Source organism: Trachurus japonicus, chromosome 20 (assembly GCF_045865225.1).
Source record: "Trachurus japonicus isolate A0001 chromosome 20, Traja_1.0".
In the NCBI taxonomy this organism is placed as follows: domain Eukaryota; kingdom Metazoa; phylum Chordata; class Actinopteri; order Carangiformes; family Carangidae; genus Trachurus; species Trachurus japonicus.
This window is the reverse complement of record NC_140926.1, coordinates 13,314,496-13,331,244: the sequence shown is the minus strand read 5'-3', so window position 1 is coordinate 13,331,244 and position 16,749 is coordinate 13,314,496. Positions and strand designations below refer to the sequence as shown.

Here is a 16,749-nt window from a genome sequence, read left to right as displayed (position 1 = left end):
ATTCCATGAATTTTGGATAAAGTATCACAGATCCCCTGCCAAAGACCTTGTAGTTTACTGCACTGCCAAGTGGAATGAAAGAAAGTGCCCTGTATGGGACCACATCTAAAACAGGGGATAAGAGATTGGGGTTAAACCCATGTAGCTTGGAATGGGTAAAATATCGTAAAAAATAGAATTCAATTAACCTATATCTTGAATTTAGTGTACACATAATACAATTGTTTCACAAGCCGCACTACAGTTTTGGCTCAGACTCACCTGCCCGTTCAGGTCAATGAGAAAGTAGTCTCCAACAGTTAGGGGTTTTTGAGCAGAATCACATGATCACATCCTAAACTGTATGATGGAGAGACAGTGAGTGCTAAAAAACAGCAATTTTGAGGATATAACAACAGAGTTGTATCATGTGGGTGTGGAAAATTTGAGTGGCCTTCTTGTAGACAACCCAAAAATGCACCAGCACTTTTTACTTCTCAGAAAATCATCACTGACTAAAAAGAATCACTGAGAGAGAGGCAGGCTGTTTTTGAGGAAAAGTAAATGATTCAAATGAAAGGGTAAGAAATGTCCTTTTGAAGTATAGGGAGCATCTCAGAAGGAAGGTAATATTTGCATACTGTATGCAGATCTGTAGAGTCATACCAACCGTATAGTGACAGGAGGACTTGATGAGCAGAGCAGCAGCTAGTTTATGTTCTGTACTGTAGTAGAGCACTTTAGTGGAAGCTGTTAAAGGAAACTGTGTCTTCAGTTGTCAGAGTGAATACCTAGACTCAGTGGCTGAGGACATCTGGCTAAACTATGTAAACAGGAAGCATAAAGTAGCTCCATCTAGTTACTTTTTGTGCTTTTTTAGTGCTGTGTGTGTGTGTGTGTATGTGTGTGCGTGTGCTCACATTTCTTCATGTCGGTCATACCATCATGCCCCGACTTGAGATGAAGGTATGTGACAAAGAGTGTGACGTGACATCTTGTTTTGTCTTTATGCAGTGCAGGGTCTGATAGCTCATTGCCATCTGTACAGACTGACACAGGATGTTGTGCGTCATGCCAAATTGACTCTGTTGACAGAAATGCTTTGTAAGGCAAAGCTCTCTCTGTTTGTCTCTTACTTGCTCTTCTACTTTGTCTTTTCCGTGTAGTAATTGTGTAGGGGCGATTCTCTGGAGTAAATTACCCCATTCCTGCATAGTAGCACTCCTGGAAAGGAAGGTCAGATAAACAGATGCATACACACAGGTTCGATAATCAAAGCGTCACCTCAAAGATTTATTGCACCAGTAGCTCTATAAAACGATCTATCATAATGTTAATTGTTGAAACTCTGTGGTGCTTTCACCCTGGTTAGCTAACAAATCTCTGACACTCAGAGGAATAACAACCCACAACGTGTTCTTTTTTATTTCCCACTGCAACACGGGCCCCCAATTATAGTGCTCAGTGTCTTTCCAATCTCCGCAGAGCTGCTGCTCTGTGGTGACATACAATCCATGTACGCCTTCACTCTCTGCTCTGCTGTCAATGCACTGACGCACCTCTGCTTGTTAGCAAGATCTTTTCATCAGGGTCATCCACAGGGTCACGTTTCTTTATTGATGTGTGGGGGGAGGCCCACAGGTTGCACAAGTGGAGCTGCAACAAATGACTGTTCTCACTTTCAAAGCTGCTGTTTTTTTATTTTAAAAATTAATTGCTCATTTAGAAATGAAATATCAAATACTACCTTTAATCTCAAGATACCTGTGCAAAAAAAGTGCCTATTTTGTCTGAAAATATGGAAAAGCTGTGATTAACTTGACCAAGTGTTTAATTGACGGACGCTGTGAAATTGGCTCGACTGAATCTGTGCCTAGTTTTAAATTTATCTTCTAACTTCTGTATTTTTATGTTTTTGTGTGTTTCAGATTCATAGTTGGCCGAGTATGGTGTAACACTTATGAAAGAGCTGATTTTATTCCCATAGTTCATGTTGACCTTAATTACTGTTAACTGCTCTATATCACTGTGCTCCCCTGATAGGTAGGAGACGATACAACAACACCAAGTTTTTCTTTCCTTTATATTAGGAAAACACAGTCATGACCCAGGACAGCAGTATATAATGTTGATAAATAGAGCTATAAAGCAGGATGCTGATGGTCTGTGATGGTCCTCCTTGATCATAGCTCTGAAACTCAGGCGTATTCCCCCCGTGGCTTTTACACTACGGTCCAGGGTCGTAATTCAAAGCAAGTAATGCAGCAAGGTCATTGCTGATTCTTCTCTGTCAAGGCCTGGTCATGGTGCTCTCTGCAGGGACCTCCACTACTGTGCTGACTGTCACTCTGAATGGCCTGCCTCAGTGCTGTGGACTTGATTAAAGTGATGCTAACATACAGCATGCGGTGGCAGCTGGTGGGCATGTGGAAATGAATGACCCCCAGGAGGATTTCTGGACCTGATTGAGAGAGAGAGAGAGGGTCTTGGCACCAGTTTTGCACCTACGACCAAATCTATGTTGAAGGTGGTGATCTTTGTTAGGAATAGTGATGGTATATTAATCCCTAAAGGAGATATTCATCTTTTTACATACCTCTGTCCTCGTGAGGATTAAACCATATGATCAGATGCTCAGCGTGTAACTAATGTTGTAGTAACTTGCACAGTTTCTTTGTTGTATAGAAGGTCCTCACTGTCAAATTGGTTGAAGTTAAACAGAACATTGAAAATTCTGTGCAAATTCTGTGACACAGCAGTTATCATGACCTATACAGTTACCTAAAGTAAGAGGTTATTCTGCTTAACATTGCCCATTAACTTCCACATTTGAGCTGTCTAATATCTTAATTCCCCCATATATGGTGCATTGCAACATGTTAAGTTAATGCGCCTTGTGGTCTATCAGATGCAGCTATACAACCACCACTATATAAACTGTTGGCAGCGAGTGATCTATTTAAGCATTTGTGTAGGGTGACCTCTAGTGGCTAAAATATAGTATTACAACTGCTGTGACACATTGAGCTGGGCCAGAAAAGTATTTTAAAATGGTTCATTTGGTGTCGGATTTGAATTCAGGTAACCTGGCGGAAAAATACATCACAGTGATCACACACTTCCCCTGTCTGGCACTGAAAAGACAGATCATTAAAATGATGTTGTTGGATCTTTTTCAAGTATCCCGCACCGCTGCGCACACTAATTCATTTTCATACACCTACATATGTTTAATCTTCTCCCCCACATGCACTCACACACATTCATGTACCATGAAATGCTGATTAAAGACACTCGTCCCAAAGGGGCATATGTTAACTCCAGATGCACGTCAGTAGTTTTTTCATGTACTTGTATTATGTCATACTATCAGCTGAATGGAGCTTTGTTCATCACTCCTGCTAATTGGCTGTTAGTATCCTTGTTGTGTTGGTTACTGCTGTAAAGGACGACACACTACACAAATGAGAGTGATCAGTCATGTTTACATGCCCAAACCTCTGGAGGATGAGGAACACTAATCACATTGCAAAATGTCCACTGGGAGGCCGGAAAGGAGATCTAGTTTGTCTTACTGTGTGTAAGACAACTACAACTTCTGTGAGAGACTATGATGCATAATATAAGGGATGTATAATATAACGGGCTAAGAAGATGGAGGAAAGTTAGCAAGTAATCCCCATTTTCATATTGAGCAGAAGGGTTTTCCAAACTGAGTCTTTTTGCCAGCACCTGGATAAGGAGCTTATGAGAAAATAATAAGATCGTCTTGGAATGGTTTACAATACTGCTCGCCAAGGTTTTCCAGATTGAATACAATTATAAAAACCAAAAACATGGCTTAGAGTTGATTTGTTTTCTTCAGATTGTTCCAAAAAGAGAAAATAAAATCAGCTTAGAGGTTAAGTCTTATTGATTTTCTAGCTGCTCTCAGGGATGGTACTGTGTTTTCCCTGTTGTTTTCATTAGTTCTGTGCTTAATATTTACCACAGTCAAAACCATACTGAAAATTAATATGTCTCGCATGCTCTTGTAGAACCGCGGAAAATATCAAGATTTTAGCTTTCGCTAGATGATGAGACCACAGCATTGCACTAATCTGTAATAAGAAACAAGCTGAGTTGAGCGTGTGGGGAGAAACACCCTGTTTTTTGGCCTTGCAGTGTTATTTTATGGTAAGTTAATGAGACGAGTTAGCCAGTTCACCACTGTACCGTTACTGTTCTCGTCATCTATGGTGGAAGTATCCCGTTTCAGAGACAGACCCTCTGATTTCTCAAAATCTACTTTTGAGTATAAAATGCGTGATTTACGGTTTCAATTAATGTTGTGTATTTCAAATTAATAGGTTTCACCTTACCAACTTTTACCCTGTTTCAAGAAGTTAGTTTGTAAGAAGGGACACATATATGCACATACACACACATTTCCAGTGTTGCAAAGGGTAACGGAGTGTGTCTCAGTACAAAATACATGGCAGTCATCAGATCCCCTATACAAGTCCACAGGCCCTCTTTAGTGTGTCAGCCCACTCTGGCATGATTCCTGAAACAGGAGAGGAGGACGTGGGAGTAGATTTACTCACTCTCACTGATTCACAGTGACAGTGAAGATTTGGTAGGGACAGAATGAGGGTATGATAAAACTCCGTCTGATCTTTGATACACAGAAAAAAGCAGGGACTGATGGATGAGTTACTGCTTGTGTGTGGCTCTTTTGTTTGAGGACGTTATATCTTCCTTGATCAAGCGCTGCGTGAATAACGATACAATGGAAGTTATATATGATATACAGTATACACTTTGAGTTGGCAAGAGAAAGTGAATCTTTTTTCTTTTTTTACACAATCTTCATAATCTGTATTTTCTGTCTAAAATTCAAGTTTTAAAAAAATCAGTGTTAGAAGCAAGAGAGGTCATATGCAGTTAAAGTACAGAGATTTGATCTTTCAATGGAGACCTGAACAGTAACTAAGGACTGACTTTGTTTAAGTCCACAGTGAAACGGTAACCTTTTCTGCCTCTTGCAGATAGACTTAAGTTGACCCTTTTATATCAGTTATTGTTAAAGGCTCTCTCAATCCCACAATAAGATTTTTTTTTTTCAGTTTTTCATTTATTTGTGTCTGTGGCTTGCCACATATTTGGCATTATAAATTGTTTAAACATACTTAAAGTATCAATGGATCGTGCATCAGTGTTATGTGATCATAAGGCTCAGCTAAATTTCTTGATAAGTGTTAATATCAGCATGCTAATATACTAAATCAAGACAGGGAATGTGGTAAACATTGACCACTAAATGCCATCATGTAAGTTTTTTCATTGTGAGCTTGTCAGCATGGTGACGTTAAAGCAGAAGTAAGCGATATTTTTGTGTTAATATAAGTCTTAAATAGTTATATCTTCCGACAGCAATCACTTACATAGAGTGTTTGGACCGAACCCCGGTACGTCAGTCACTCTGCTCTGCTCTGAGCCGAGGAGAAAACTTTTCTCGTATCCTACAAGTTTTATCCAATGAGGAGAGAGAACGGCATGAAGGGCTGTGTGCAGCCAAGGGATGCGCCTGAATGTGGTGACGTAGGGACGAGGGCGGTTATGGTGCGTTCAGGGCAGCCCGTAACTCGTGTTTTTCCGACCCGTGAACTCGTACCAGTTTGATCTGGTACGAGTTCACGGGTCGGAAGTTACGAGTGGCCGTTATAGTGACTTTCACAGGTAAAACAGGTCGGAAAAACACGAGTGGGTTGCCTGGAACGCTACAAAAAGTCGTAAGTTGTGACTTGAAGCTGTAATTTACGGTTTCAAAAGCCTGCCTGGAACGCAGCATTAGCCAAAACGACCGGATCGCTTACTTCTGCTTTAAGTGCCTGAAACAGTGCTGTGTCCCATGGAGCCTCTAGCATGGCTATAGACTATTAGCCTTGTTGTTTGTAGGTGGCAAAAGTGGAGCTAATTTGTTTTACATAGTTTTATTTAGTTTAAAAACCATCAGTCAGTTGTTAAAACATATTTATATTATACCACTTAGTGTGTTAATGTAAGTCGTTGTAACTCTGCTTCCTTCCATGTGTCTGAATGGACTGATTGCTTTGCAAACATGGCTAAGAGTTGTCTATTTGTCTTTTGCCTTAGGCCAAATTTCAGATTGCCAGTGCTGGCAGACGAGGCATGTGCTCCCTGACGCCAGCAACAGCAGCAACAGAAACAATTCTCAACAACAACAACAACGACAGCGACACACACAGAGACACTCTCATCACCCCCATCTGCCCCTTTTACCCTTGCCCAAACAACCAAAGACACAACAGTTGCCCTGTAAACAATGTAAATGACAACACAGCAGTATCATCGTGGTGCTATGAGGGAAGAGGAGGAGGTGGATGAGAACATAGCCTGTGTGTCAGCGGTGCGAGTTGCTTCAGCATTAAATCTTTCACTTGAAGTACGGGCTTGAAAGGGCCGGGCTCACCTCTGAAGGTTTCACTGGCCTGATGGTGAAAAGAATGTCCCCAGTAAAACTCTAACTGCGCCCAATTTGACGCCTGTAAAAGGCTCCGTGGTGCAGATGGATACGTTAATCGAGGGGCAAATTGCTGCGGTATTACGGTGGTATTACTGGAAGCAATTACCAATCGGCAAGTAGACTGCTGTGATCATACCATAAATCTAGCAGTAGTCATTACGCAGACTATGGCCTAATACCAGCCAGTGTATGTACCTCTGATGTGTGTGTAAGCGCCTTAGATGAACTGAGGAGATTATCTTAATAGAAGGGAGCTGAATGGACACAGCGATGCTGTATTGTGGCTACTGTAGCCAGACAGAAGTAAAAGATGGAAGATAGACACACAAGGATGAGCACAGTGGATAGGGTTGTTATCTAGGATGACAGATAAGGGACTTGCATGAATAGACGCCTTGTGTTATTATAGGTTTATTATAGGTTAATCGACCAAAGACCACCCCAGACAGTGCCGTGGGCAGCTTTATCTGAAAAGAAATAACAAAGTGAAATTTGAAAACATTACATCACATCACATCACATCACTTTTCTTGGCTCCTATCTGCACCATGGTTAAGATTTAGGAGACAAACAGACGAGTGAGACTTTGTCATTATACAGTAATTGGTGTAGCCTATAATCAGTAGTCTGTGTCTGTGAGTGTGTCTCTTTGTGTGTGTATTTCTATACTGTAGGTGTACATTATGCAGATGTCTTAACAGAACTTCTGTCTGAAGTTATGTGCATGCGTGTGTGTGTGCTGCTGTATCTATGTGTTGATCATAAACAAGCAGGAAAACTACTGAAATGAAAACATTATTCCATTACTCATACTCACTAAGCCTAAGTTATGCTTGTTTCTTTTAAATAACAACCACTCGGCATTCCTCTTGCACAGGCAGCCAGGCACATTTCTGATTTGATGAATTACTTACCGTAATTCTTTGGTGATTATTATTACTGTTTAAATTATAGATGGCAGCTTTGATCCTGGCAGACAGCCGTTTTGATATAAATTTACTATCAAGTATATTTAAAAAGAAAAATTCTGCCTTGAAGATCAATAGTTGAGTAGTGATTTGAAGTTCATTTAGAACTTTTTCCAGAGCAGTCAAAGAAGTGCAGTTACTGGCAGGGTAATGCATCCATACATCAACCATCATCCCCTACTGTGTCTCCCATGACGCCCTAATCTCTACAATATTTGCGGTTAGAAAGTGAGTTAAAAGGAGTTTTGCACCACGGTCTGCGATAAGACTTTCCACAGGCGTCGGAGCCGTGATGTTACCCCGCTCATGTACGTCCCCATCTGATTCTGATCAGCCTTTTTTTTTTCTTTCTTTTTTTTTACTGCCGCACTCAAGGGTTGTAGGGACTTGGAGCCTAACAGGCATATTTTTAGGCCAGAAGGGGAGGAGGGTGGGGAGAGGAGGGGGGGGGGCGCTATTGAAAGCCGAGACATAATTATGAAATGTAAGTTGGAATATTGTTTTTATTACAAAGCCAAACAAATGCGTCTCCGCCGCGACTCACATCAAAGATGTCTGTGTGACGACTAACCGCCGAGTGGAGGCTTTGTGCTGGAGGCTTAATGAAACACAAATGCTGCTTGTATGTGTGAGGGCAACGAAAGTGTGAGGTCTGCAAGTGTCAGTGTGTGTGTTGGGTTGAGTATGTGCCGCGTGCCTTTTTATCTATACGTCTGAGTATGTTGCTCACACATGTGGGTCTGTCTGTGTGAGTGAGTGCTGCTTTTTTTTTTTTTTTTTTTAACTGTAGGCTACATTGCAAGGAGCAAGGCATCTATCACTTACAGACTATTAATTGGAGCCCAGTGTTATGTGGCGAGACGCCGTCACTGCTCATGAAAGAATGGAAAGTTCACTTTAGATGAGACACAATAACTCACAGCACTTGATGAAATGCTTTGGATTTGATTTGGGAGATGATGAGGTGTGTGTGTGTGTGTGTGCGTGCTTATGCCTCCCCTTCTCCACGTGTGGGGTATAGTGCATTAGATGATTCCACTCCTGCATCTGTCAACGCAACTTCCAAGAAGGTGTATATTAAGTTATTTGTGAAGTCGGGGTGCTAATTATGACTTCAACTTCGTTTTTAGCCCCATGAAAAGCAGCAAAGAGCCAGCCAGTCCGTCGCTATCTAAACAACATTAAATTACATGGAAACTTGGAGAGAGGAGCACACAAACACTTTATCTGTGCACTGTGCTCCGCTCCTTCCCTGGCTTCGCCGTGAGTGAGTGATTGCGGCACGGAATTCCTCATTGCTCGGGCCTTTTGTTGGGATTGCATCGCTCGAATAGTTTCCGTCTCCCCCGCCGATCCCCACGCGCCCTCCACTCCCTGCCCCCCCAGTGCAGACCCATTTTATTTATCTGCCATGTCTCATCGTTAGACAGGGGGTGGGGGTGGGGAGCATGCATGGCTGCCCCGGTGCCCAGGGAGTGGAAATGTGACGGGCTGACAAACGGGCGAGTGTGGACAGACGTTTGTTGTGTCTAGACGGAGGCCTGGGAGGCTGTCATGGTCTCAGGGTAAACTGGTCTCACTGGAGACACACTGTAAACTTATCATGGCGGTATTGTGTGGGAGGCATGCTGGGCTCTATTGTGAACCTGGAGGGTGTGCATTCAGTCATACGTTTGACTAAATAGACGGAGAAGAATAGGACTCTTCACTCACCAAATGTGTTCACCAAATCTGACATGAACATGGACTTTTAAATTAGTTAGCTAGTAAGTTAGTTTTCAGTTTTTAATGTTACATAACTTATATTTTACATTGTACGTTTTCACAGTTTTTACACAAACCAACAATCCCATGTTCACTGATGGAAAGAAAAACATCTCCATGGTCATAATTCAGGCAGGACACAGTGTGAGCAAGTGTGTCACAGTACTTGTGCACGTAGATGCAGCCATTTACAACGCTAAGAGCCAAACCTCAAACTGCATTCATCGCTTCAGCACTCTGCTCGCAGGCCTTCCTCTGAGACAGTGTGGTGTCAGCACAGAGATCTGTCACCTCTCTCTCACTCAGTCGAAAGTTCAGGGTTGGGTTCAGCATCGTACGGCACCTCAGAGGGCTGAGGCTTTTGTATTCCCCCTGTTCATTTACGAACAGATAATGTTTTAACTTCAATGCAATCTGTATAAACATCCATAAAGCATCAGCATAAAAAAATAGTGAGGCTGTTAATCCTCCCTTCTTACCAGCTTTTTATAGAAATTCTCAGAAAATGATGTCCTTTTATGTTTCTACTGTTCAAAAGCACATGCTGTTTCACGTGTAGAACAAGTTGCTCTTGCACAAAATGTTGTGACTCCTCGCTAAGTGTTTCAACTTGAGCTACATTTCACTAAGACACTCTAATCTGTTTTTTGTAAGCGATGCTTTGTTTACCTCAGTGACCTTTGAGTGGCTGAGATTAGCTCTCTCCTCCCTCAGACACTGAGGTCTTTCTCGCTATTATTGTGTCATTTTATCTTGACCAGAAGGAAATAACATCTAAAACACAAAGCGGGAGTTGAGGTGAGGAGCAGCTGTGTGTACACTGAGGTCATGCTCTCTTTCAGCGTCAGAGCCGGTCGCTGTTATTCTTTTGGTATTTCATGAAAGCTGCAGCTTCGCAAGTGAATGTTTCCAAGTGTCAAGTATGGTGATTTGTATCGCAGGCTATGACCCAACAAAAATCTGCCACGCCACATTAGTCAGTCACCAAAAAGGGAAAATGGTTTTTGAAAAGAAAAAAAAGGAAGACGTGAGAATGGACGAAGAGAAAAGAGGAAAAGGTGAAGTCCCAAACTTGAGCAGTTCTCACGACCGGCGAGTTGCCCTAATCGCTGGTGGCTGTCTCTCTGTCCCCACCCCCTCCACCGCGTTCCATGATGAATGGGGACATTTAATATTGCCTTGCTTAAGGGTATTACTGGAATGTATCTGTCCTTCTCAAAACACTAAAACAACACTTGTTCTCAGACAGCCTGGACACGGACTGGTGTCAGTGTTCACAATGTGAGAAAACCCACCATCTTTAGTTTGGTAAAGCCCCTGAACATACACTATATATAGATTTAGACTGTGTACAGCAACTACTCATTGTTTGAGGAAACATAATCCATCACTAATGATTATTCAAAAAGTCTGTCTCCCTAATCTGTTAACAAGGATAAATGTCTATACTGTAGCAGTCATTGTTACTATTTTAGTTATGCATGTGAGCATGATAACCTTTGCCAGTTATCATTAAAGGCAAAGTACTGTAGAGCAGAGGCTGTGGAAATGTCATTAGTTTTGCATGCACAATGGTCATAAATTCAAATTTAAGGTGATGGAAAGGTCAAAGTTATTCAGAGCAAATCCACCCAATAGACAAGGTAATAACACTCAGACGCTCCATGCCTGTTCTGCCTGTATTTGCTTCTCAACTGTGCTTTGTGGAAAAAAAACAAGTAAGTAACAATCGACACAGGACTTTGCCTAGTGGACCTGGTTAGAATAGAGTCACAAATAGGTGGATTAGATAGAAGCACTGCATTTAGAAGTCTTGTTAGAATGATTTCCTGACACCCAAAGGAGATGCGAGACAGGTGAGATTTCCTGGCTCTGCGCCACGCTGATGGATGAAGGGAGAGAGTTCTCATGAGCAAGTGTCATCCAATCTAATCCAGGTGATTAGTCATGCATTCTCGTCTTTCAAGGTGTGAGGCCCTTTTTTTTTTTTTGCACCCGCAAAACCAGGGCTCTGGTTATGTGATCCCAGAATGAAAAGTATCAATGTTGGTTTCAAATAACTATCTACACACATACATAGAGAGACAGGCACGCACTGCACTGTATGCAAAAAGAGCAGAGACAATGGTAGCGAGAGGTGAGAATGTACCATGTGTCCTCACGTCGACCCACCGCACTGGCAAAGCTCCTGAATTCCTCTGGTTTGATGGGAGTGAGTGGGACAAATATTATTATGGTGACCAGTCAAAATGTTCTGTGTGATTCAACACGTGTTTAAAAAGCTTGACCAACACACTTAACCGAGTAAGCGCGCAGACACCCACTCGTCTGTTCATTCTCATAACACGGAATGCACTGCAATATGTTTCATCTCTGGAGGATGCGTTCAAAAACCAAAAAGGTCTGGCCGCTTCAGACTCTGCCCTTTGATCTTCTGTAATATTTAACCAATGTGTTACAAGTCTGCGCTTTGCTACGAAAAACACTGACTTCATATTATTTTACTCCACTGCTGTTCTTCCATAAATCTTTTTATTGGCACAATTCATGCTTTCTTTTCTTCATCATGCAATATTGCAGTGTCTATTAAAGAAACATGTATCACGCTGTCTTAATGCCGAAAATTCGGTACCCCGATATGATAGCTGATGATCCTGTTTAGTCTTGAATCGCATCCAAATGTCAAACTTTGAGTTGTTCCATGCGCTGAGCTTTTCATGGAGAACAGCTGTATTTTGAGATGAAGCAGATATCTTTGAAAAAGGGGGAGGGAGGGCAGACAAAAATAAAGTTTATTTAACATGTACATGAGGAAAAAAAGTGATAAAGGACCTCTGCACCTGTTAACTGCGTGTGTGTGTGTGTGTGTGTGTGTGTAGGCAGGTGTTCAGGATGAACACTGCTGGCACGTCTGATACATATGGACTTCTTTATGGAGTCAGATGGAGCAGGGTCCATGTGAGCGCGCTCAGGGAGTATTAGCTCTCGAGGACACAGGCAGAGATCAGACGAAAAACAGCCATTCCACAGCTCCGTCTTTCTCTTACCGCTCATTTTCCCTCTCCGACTCCATTGTTCTCTGTCCCCTTCGACCTCGTCTTGTTAACGTACCCTTCCTGTGTCTTTTGCCGCCATGATGTGCTGCTGTCATCGACTCCTCCTCATCGCTCCCTACAACAAAGAGTTTTGTAATATAGTTTTTAAACGCCTAAGTCTCTGACTCTGCGGTTGTATCTATGTGCGTGTAAGGGGGGCACAGCGGCGGCCCTGGGCTGAGAGTGTTTATTTACTGTGATGTGCTTTGCTCGCTTCTCGGGCTCGGAGCAGACTGTCATCACCGGGCATCATATTGACAAGGGAGAGACCGCGATGATTAATGACTGTCCTTTCTCTCCTTTTGTTTTCCCTCCCTTTTCCTCGGTTTCCTTCCCCTGTCTCCACTTGTGTCTCTTTTCGCCTCGCTCTCCCCCTCCCCACTCTCTCAGAGGACCTGGATGACCTGCGGATGGAGGGCGTGACAGGCTTGGCTCCATCCGGCAGTAAATTCAGCCAGGGACGCAGCTCCTATCAGCCTGAACCGCAGGCCAAAGTGACACTCAACATCTGCTCTAGGTGTGCCAGGTAAATGTTTGTCCCGTCTTCTATCTGGTGGTGTCTCGGAGAGAGATTGAGTTCAGGAAGAGAGATGAGGGGATCGATACCGGCGTCATATCTGCCCAGTAAATATACAGCTTAGCATAACACAAGGACAGGCAACAGGAGTAAACATGAAATCTCTCTTCTCTCAGTCTGTGTGCTACAGTAAGCGGGGCTGCTGGCTTTTTCCAACCTTGTTTTTAAACCAGTTCATGACCCCACGCCCACCTTCTACTCCCACATTGCCTCACTTTGCATTTTGTATCAAAGGTAGCATACCTCAGCAGCCAAAACAGAGAATAATATCACATCTGAAGTGCATTCTGGTGTCGCTTGTTTTCACAAATGTGCCCTATCGCGGATAATCATCTCCATTATCACCCTTTCTCTCTCTATCACTGTTTTCTCTTCTGACACATTTCCTGTTCCCCCCCGATCCACAGCATCAGTGTAGCGCTCAGATTTCTGTTTGTTGGGTGTGATACCGCAGGCAGGTGTGGGCAGGACTCTTCCTTGATGCCAGTCAAAGATAAACGGGTATCTCTTCGATGAGACGCCAGGCACAAATCTGCCTGCACAGCCCCCTCTGTTTGGGGTTTGGAATTTGTTTGTTTCCTTCTCTTCTTTCATTCTCGCTGCTTATCAGTTTGGTTCCACGCATAGGCTGCAGGATGTTGTCAGAGGTCCTGCAGGAGGATGAATGGTATCGCTGGATTTTTTTTGTTGGCAGATCATCGACTGGATGTTTTTAAGCAAATAGTTTATACCTCTGGCACATCGTTGAGTTCTCCGGTTGAATCAGTGGCAGAGCAAAGCAGCATCTGTATCTGGAGTCCTTTTTGGCTCCTGCGCTCAAGTTTTTTTTTTTTTCCCCCCTGACTGAAATGTCAGACATCTGTTCTCCTTCTCTGTCTTCCTCTCTTCTTCTAGTTCAGGCCAAATTCTTGCTGCGTCCTCTTTAACCTGACCACCAAACCCTTCCCAAGTTTTACTGGCGAAGGGATCGTGGTCTTTCATAGTCATTTTTGGTGAGCGAAAGGGTCATAAACAGATCAGTAAGCTGGAAAAGTGTTGCACGCATGGTATGCCTTTTGTGCTGTTACGGAGACACAGAATTGTGGAGTTGTGTTGCGGAGGGCTTCGTGCATGCACACACACACACACACACACACACACACACGGATATTCGTGAATCCACACATAAAACATGTGCATGCATGTCCTCGCACGCATAATGACAGAGTGTTGTGAAAGGAAGATGTGTGGGCAGAGGTCAGGGAGGAGTTTGGAGAGGGGCAACCCTGACACAGACTAACACAGACTTCATGCTTTATGTACATTAGAGGTGTATTGATGGGGTTTCCAGAAACACCTTTTAAACATAGCTCAATATGGGGCCAACCTTTAAACCTGCACCGAAGAGGACTAACATGTCTCTTTCTTGTGCTTCCCACCTGCAGACAGAGCTACTGTACAGATGTGACCTTATACTCAGGCTTAATAAATTAGTTTGAAATGAAGGCCTTAAAAGGAGCAAGTGGTTTCTTTTGATATTATATAACTGTCACAAAGATAGCACAGGGTTCTTTAGCTTTGCATGGACGAGGACGAACATTCCCCACATACCCATCAGCCCTCCAGCAAACACATTAGAATTCAGCTCTATTTTTTTTCTCCATATGAGCAGTTACGGGTCAGTTGAGGTCGGTCCTTCTGCGCACCATGCCTCGGTTTGAAAGCATATGCGCTGTTTTTGTTCCCACTAGTTGTCTAAGCGGTCAAAAGAGACCAAGTACGCAGTCGCTTGGCCCGACTGCGCACTGTACCACTCAAAGCGAAGGAGAGGTGCCGCTTACTTTCACACCCACAGCGTGAAGGCGACAACTCTGTTCCTCCCCAACAAGCCACCAGCACTCATGAATTTTACTGTGTTCCCCATCCAACTGTAACAGCACAGGTCACACCAAGGAGTCAACACTCCTGAATAATTATACTTCAGGAACATCGCACATACACAAAAAGAGTTTTTGCAATGTCTCTATATAGTTCTGTAATTTTATTCCCTTAAATTATGAAATAAATCTTAAAGTAATTCATTCAGATGGAGGACTGTGTGGCAGTAACACCACTCTACTCTATGAACTCATTGACCCCATATTTAAAGTGATCCCAGCCTTGTTAGTCACCTCTCTCAGCCTTTGTCCTTTTCCTCCCCTTCTGTCCAGACACTGTCCACACCAGCGAACAGTCCACTCAGCCTGTGTGGCTCCTAACTAGCAGTGGCAGGTCAGGAAACACGCTGCTTCCTCTCTGCTCTCCGCTGGTTGGTTGAAGTGTAAAGTGCCATGTGGCCTGTGTGTTGTGGCCATGTCTGTGTCTCTTGGGCTATAGCTGTGGTCGCACCAGCATTTCATCCACCTCCTTCATGCATTCGATCAGTTCCCTTTTTTAATGGCTATGTGCCCCTGCCACAAAACCTCCTGTGTGCAAACGCATCCCAGATCTCGGGCATAGTCCGGAGCAGTTGGCGCAGCTGTCCAAGGAAATGGATGGATCTCTTCAAACCTCTCTTAGGCTTGTAGTTCTCATTAAATTAATTGCTTTCATATCAGGAATGTACTGAGGGAATAGTAGTCAGGACTTGCGGCTACGAGCAGCTTTTGTTCAGAGAACGGGAAGGCCTTGTGATAGTCATCTCGGGTATGGGTTAATGGTTTTATAAAGACCATTAAAGAGAAGGAGAGACAAGGAAAGGGATGTATAAAGAAGGAATGAAACAGAATACACTTTAAAAAGCTGTGCTTTGCTTTTACCCTCATGGTAGAGGTAGAAACCAAGAGGCCCTGTGGCTGTGACGGAATGCAGCCGTGTATGAATTACTTTCCTTTGTCTCCAGCTCACGGCTGCACTGATGATATGGAAACAACATGCAGCGCAAGAATTTGGAGCTAAAGTAGTGTATAATTACAGTTAATATGTGGCATGATTTTATGCTTTGGAAAGTAAATGCTGGTTTAATTCCGTTTTGTTGTTCAGAGTGTGTGAATTAGTTAGTAGATGAATACAAATGTGGTGTTTATCTTCTCGCTGAAAATGCATTTCAGTCGCTGAGTCGCCTTTCTAAGGAGAACTCAAATCTTTTATGACCCGAAGGAGACAACCAAATCTCTCAGGCCAGCCTCTATTTCAGTTCAAACAGATACCGCTGCAAAAAATGTTTGGAGCACATTTTGACAAACAACAGTAACTGAAAGATTTAAGGGGAAACGGAAACTTTGTGCCAAATTTTCAGTTTTGCTTTTTCAGCAAATCTCAGAAAGGAGAGAGCTGTGCACAGTTTTATTCTGTGCACCATATGTGTGTAAGTGCATTGCGATGGTTTGATTTAAAAGAAAGGAATATTTCAGCTATATTTGAGAGGCAGTGATGAATAGGTTTGGTTCGTGCCCCACAAATAAACCCCCTTACCCTCCCTTCATGTCACGCCTTTCTCTGTACCATCCCAGGGTTTTGCAAAAGAAGAGATTATAAACTCACTAAACACTTCCTTTTTGTCTCATCACCTCAGACCAATAGCAACTTGCTTGCCTTTTTGTTATCTGACATTCAGTTTCTAAACATGCGTTGCAATGTTGTGACTGAAAAATGCTGATTTGAGAGATTACTTAAATACCCTCTGTTGCCAATGTGTACAGAAGTGTATATATGGTACGTGTTGTTTCTAGGTTGCAGGGGGACAGTTTATCGGACAGCAGATCTGAAGAGGAGCACAGGCCTCACATATCTGAACAAGCTGTACCTGACATCTCCTGTAAGTTGTGTCATGCAGTTCAAATTCAAAGTTGTTTTTTCTTTTCTTTTTTTTTCTTTTTT

The 16,749-nt window shown here is 42.9% G+C and overlaps 1 protein-coding gene across 3 annotated transcripts in view; it reads left to right on the top strand.

Annotated features, from left to right (window-relative positions):
• Positions 1-16,749, top strand: part of c20h8orf34 (chromosome 20 C8orf34 homolog) — a 54,458-nt gene that overhangs the window by 19,588 nt on the left and 18,121 nt on the right. For all 3 annotated transcript variants that reach the window (XM_085764091.1, XM_085764092.1, XM_085764090.1), the window contains exons 8-9: positions 12,726-12,861; positions 16,602-16,687. In XM_085764091.1, coding sequence (XP_085620217.1) covers positions 12,726-12,861; positions 16,602-16,687 — 222 coding nt within the window. The remainder of the gene's footprint in view (positions 1-12,725; positions 12,862-16,601; positions 16,688-16,749) is intronic.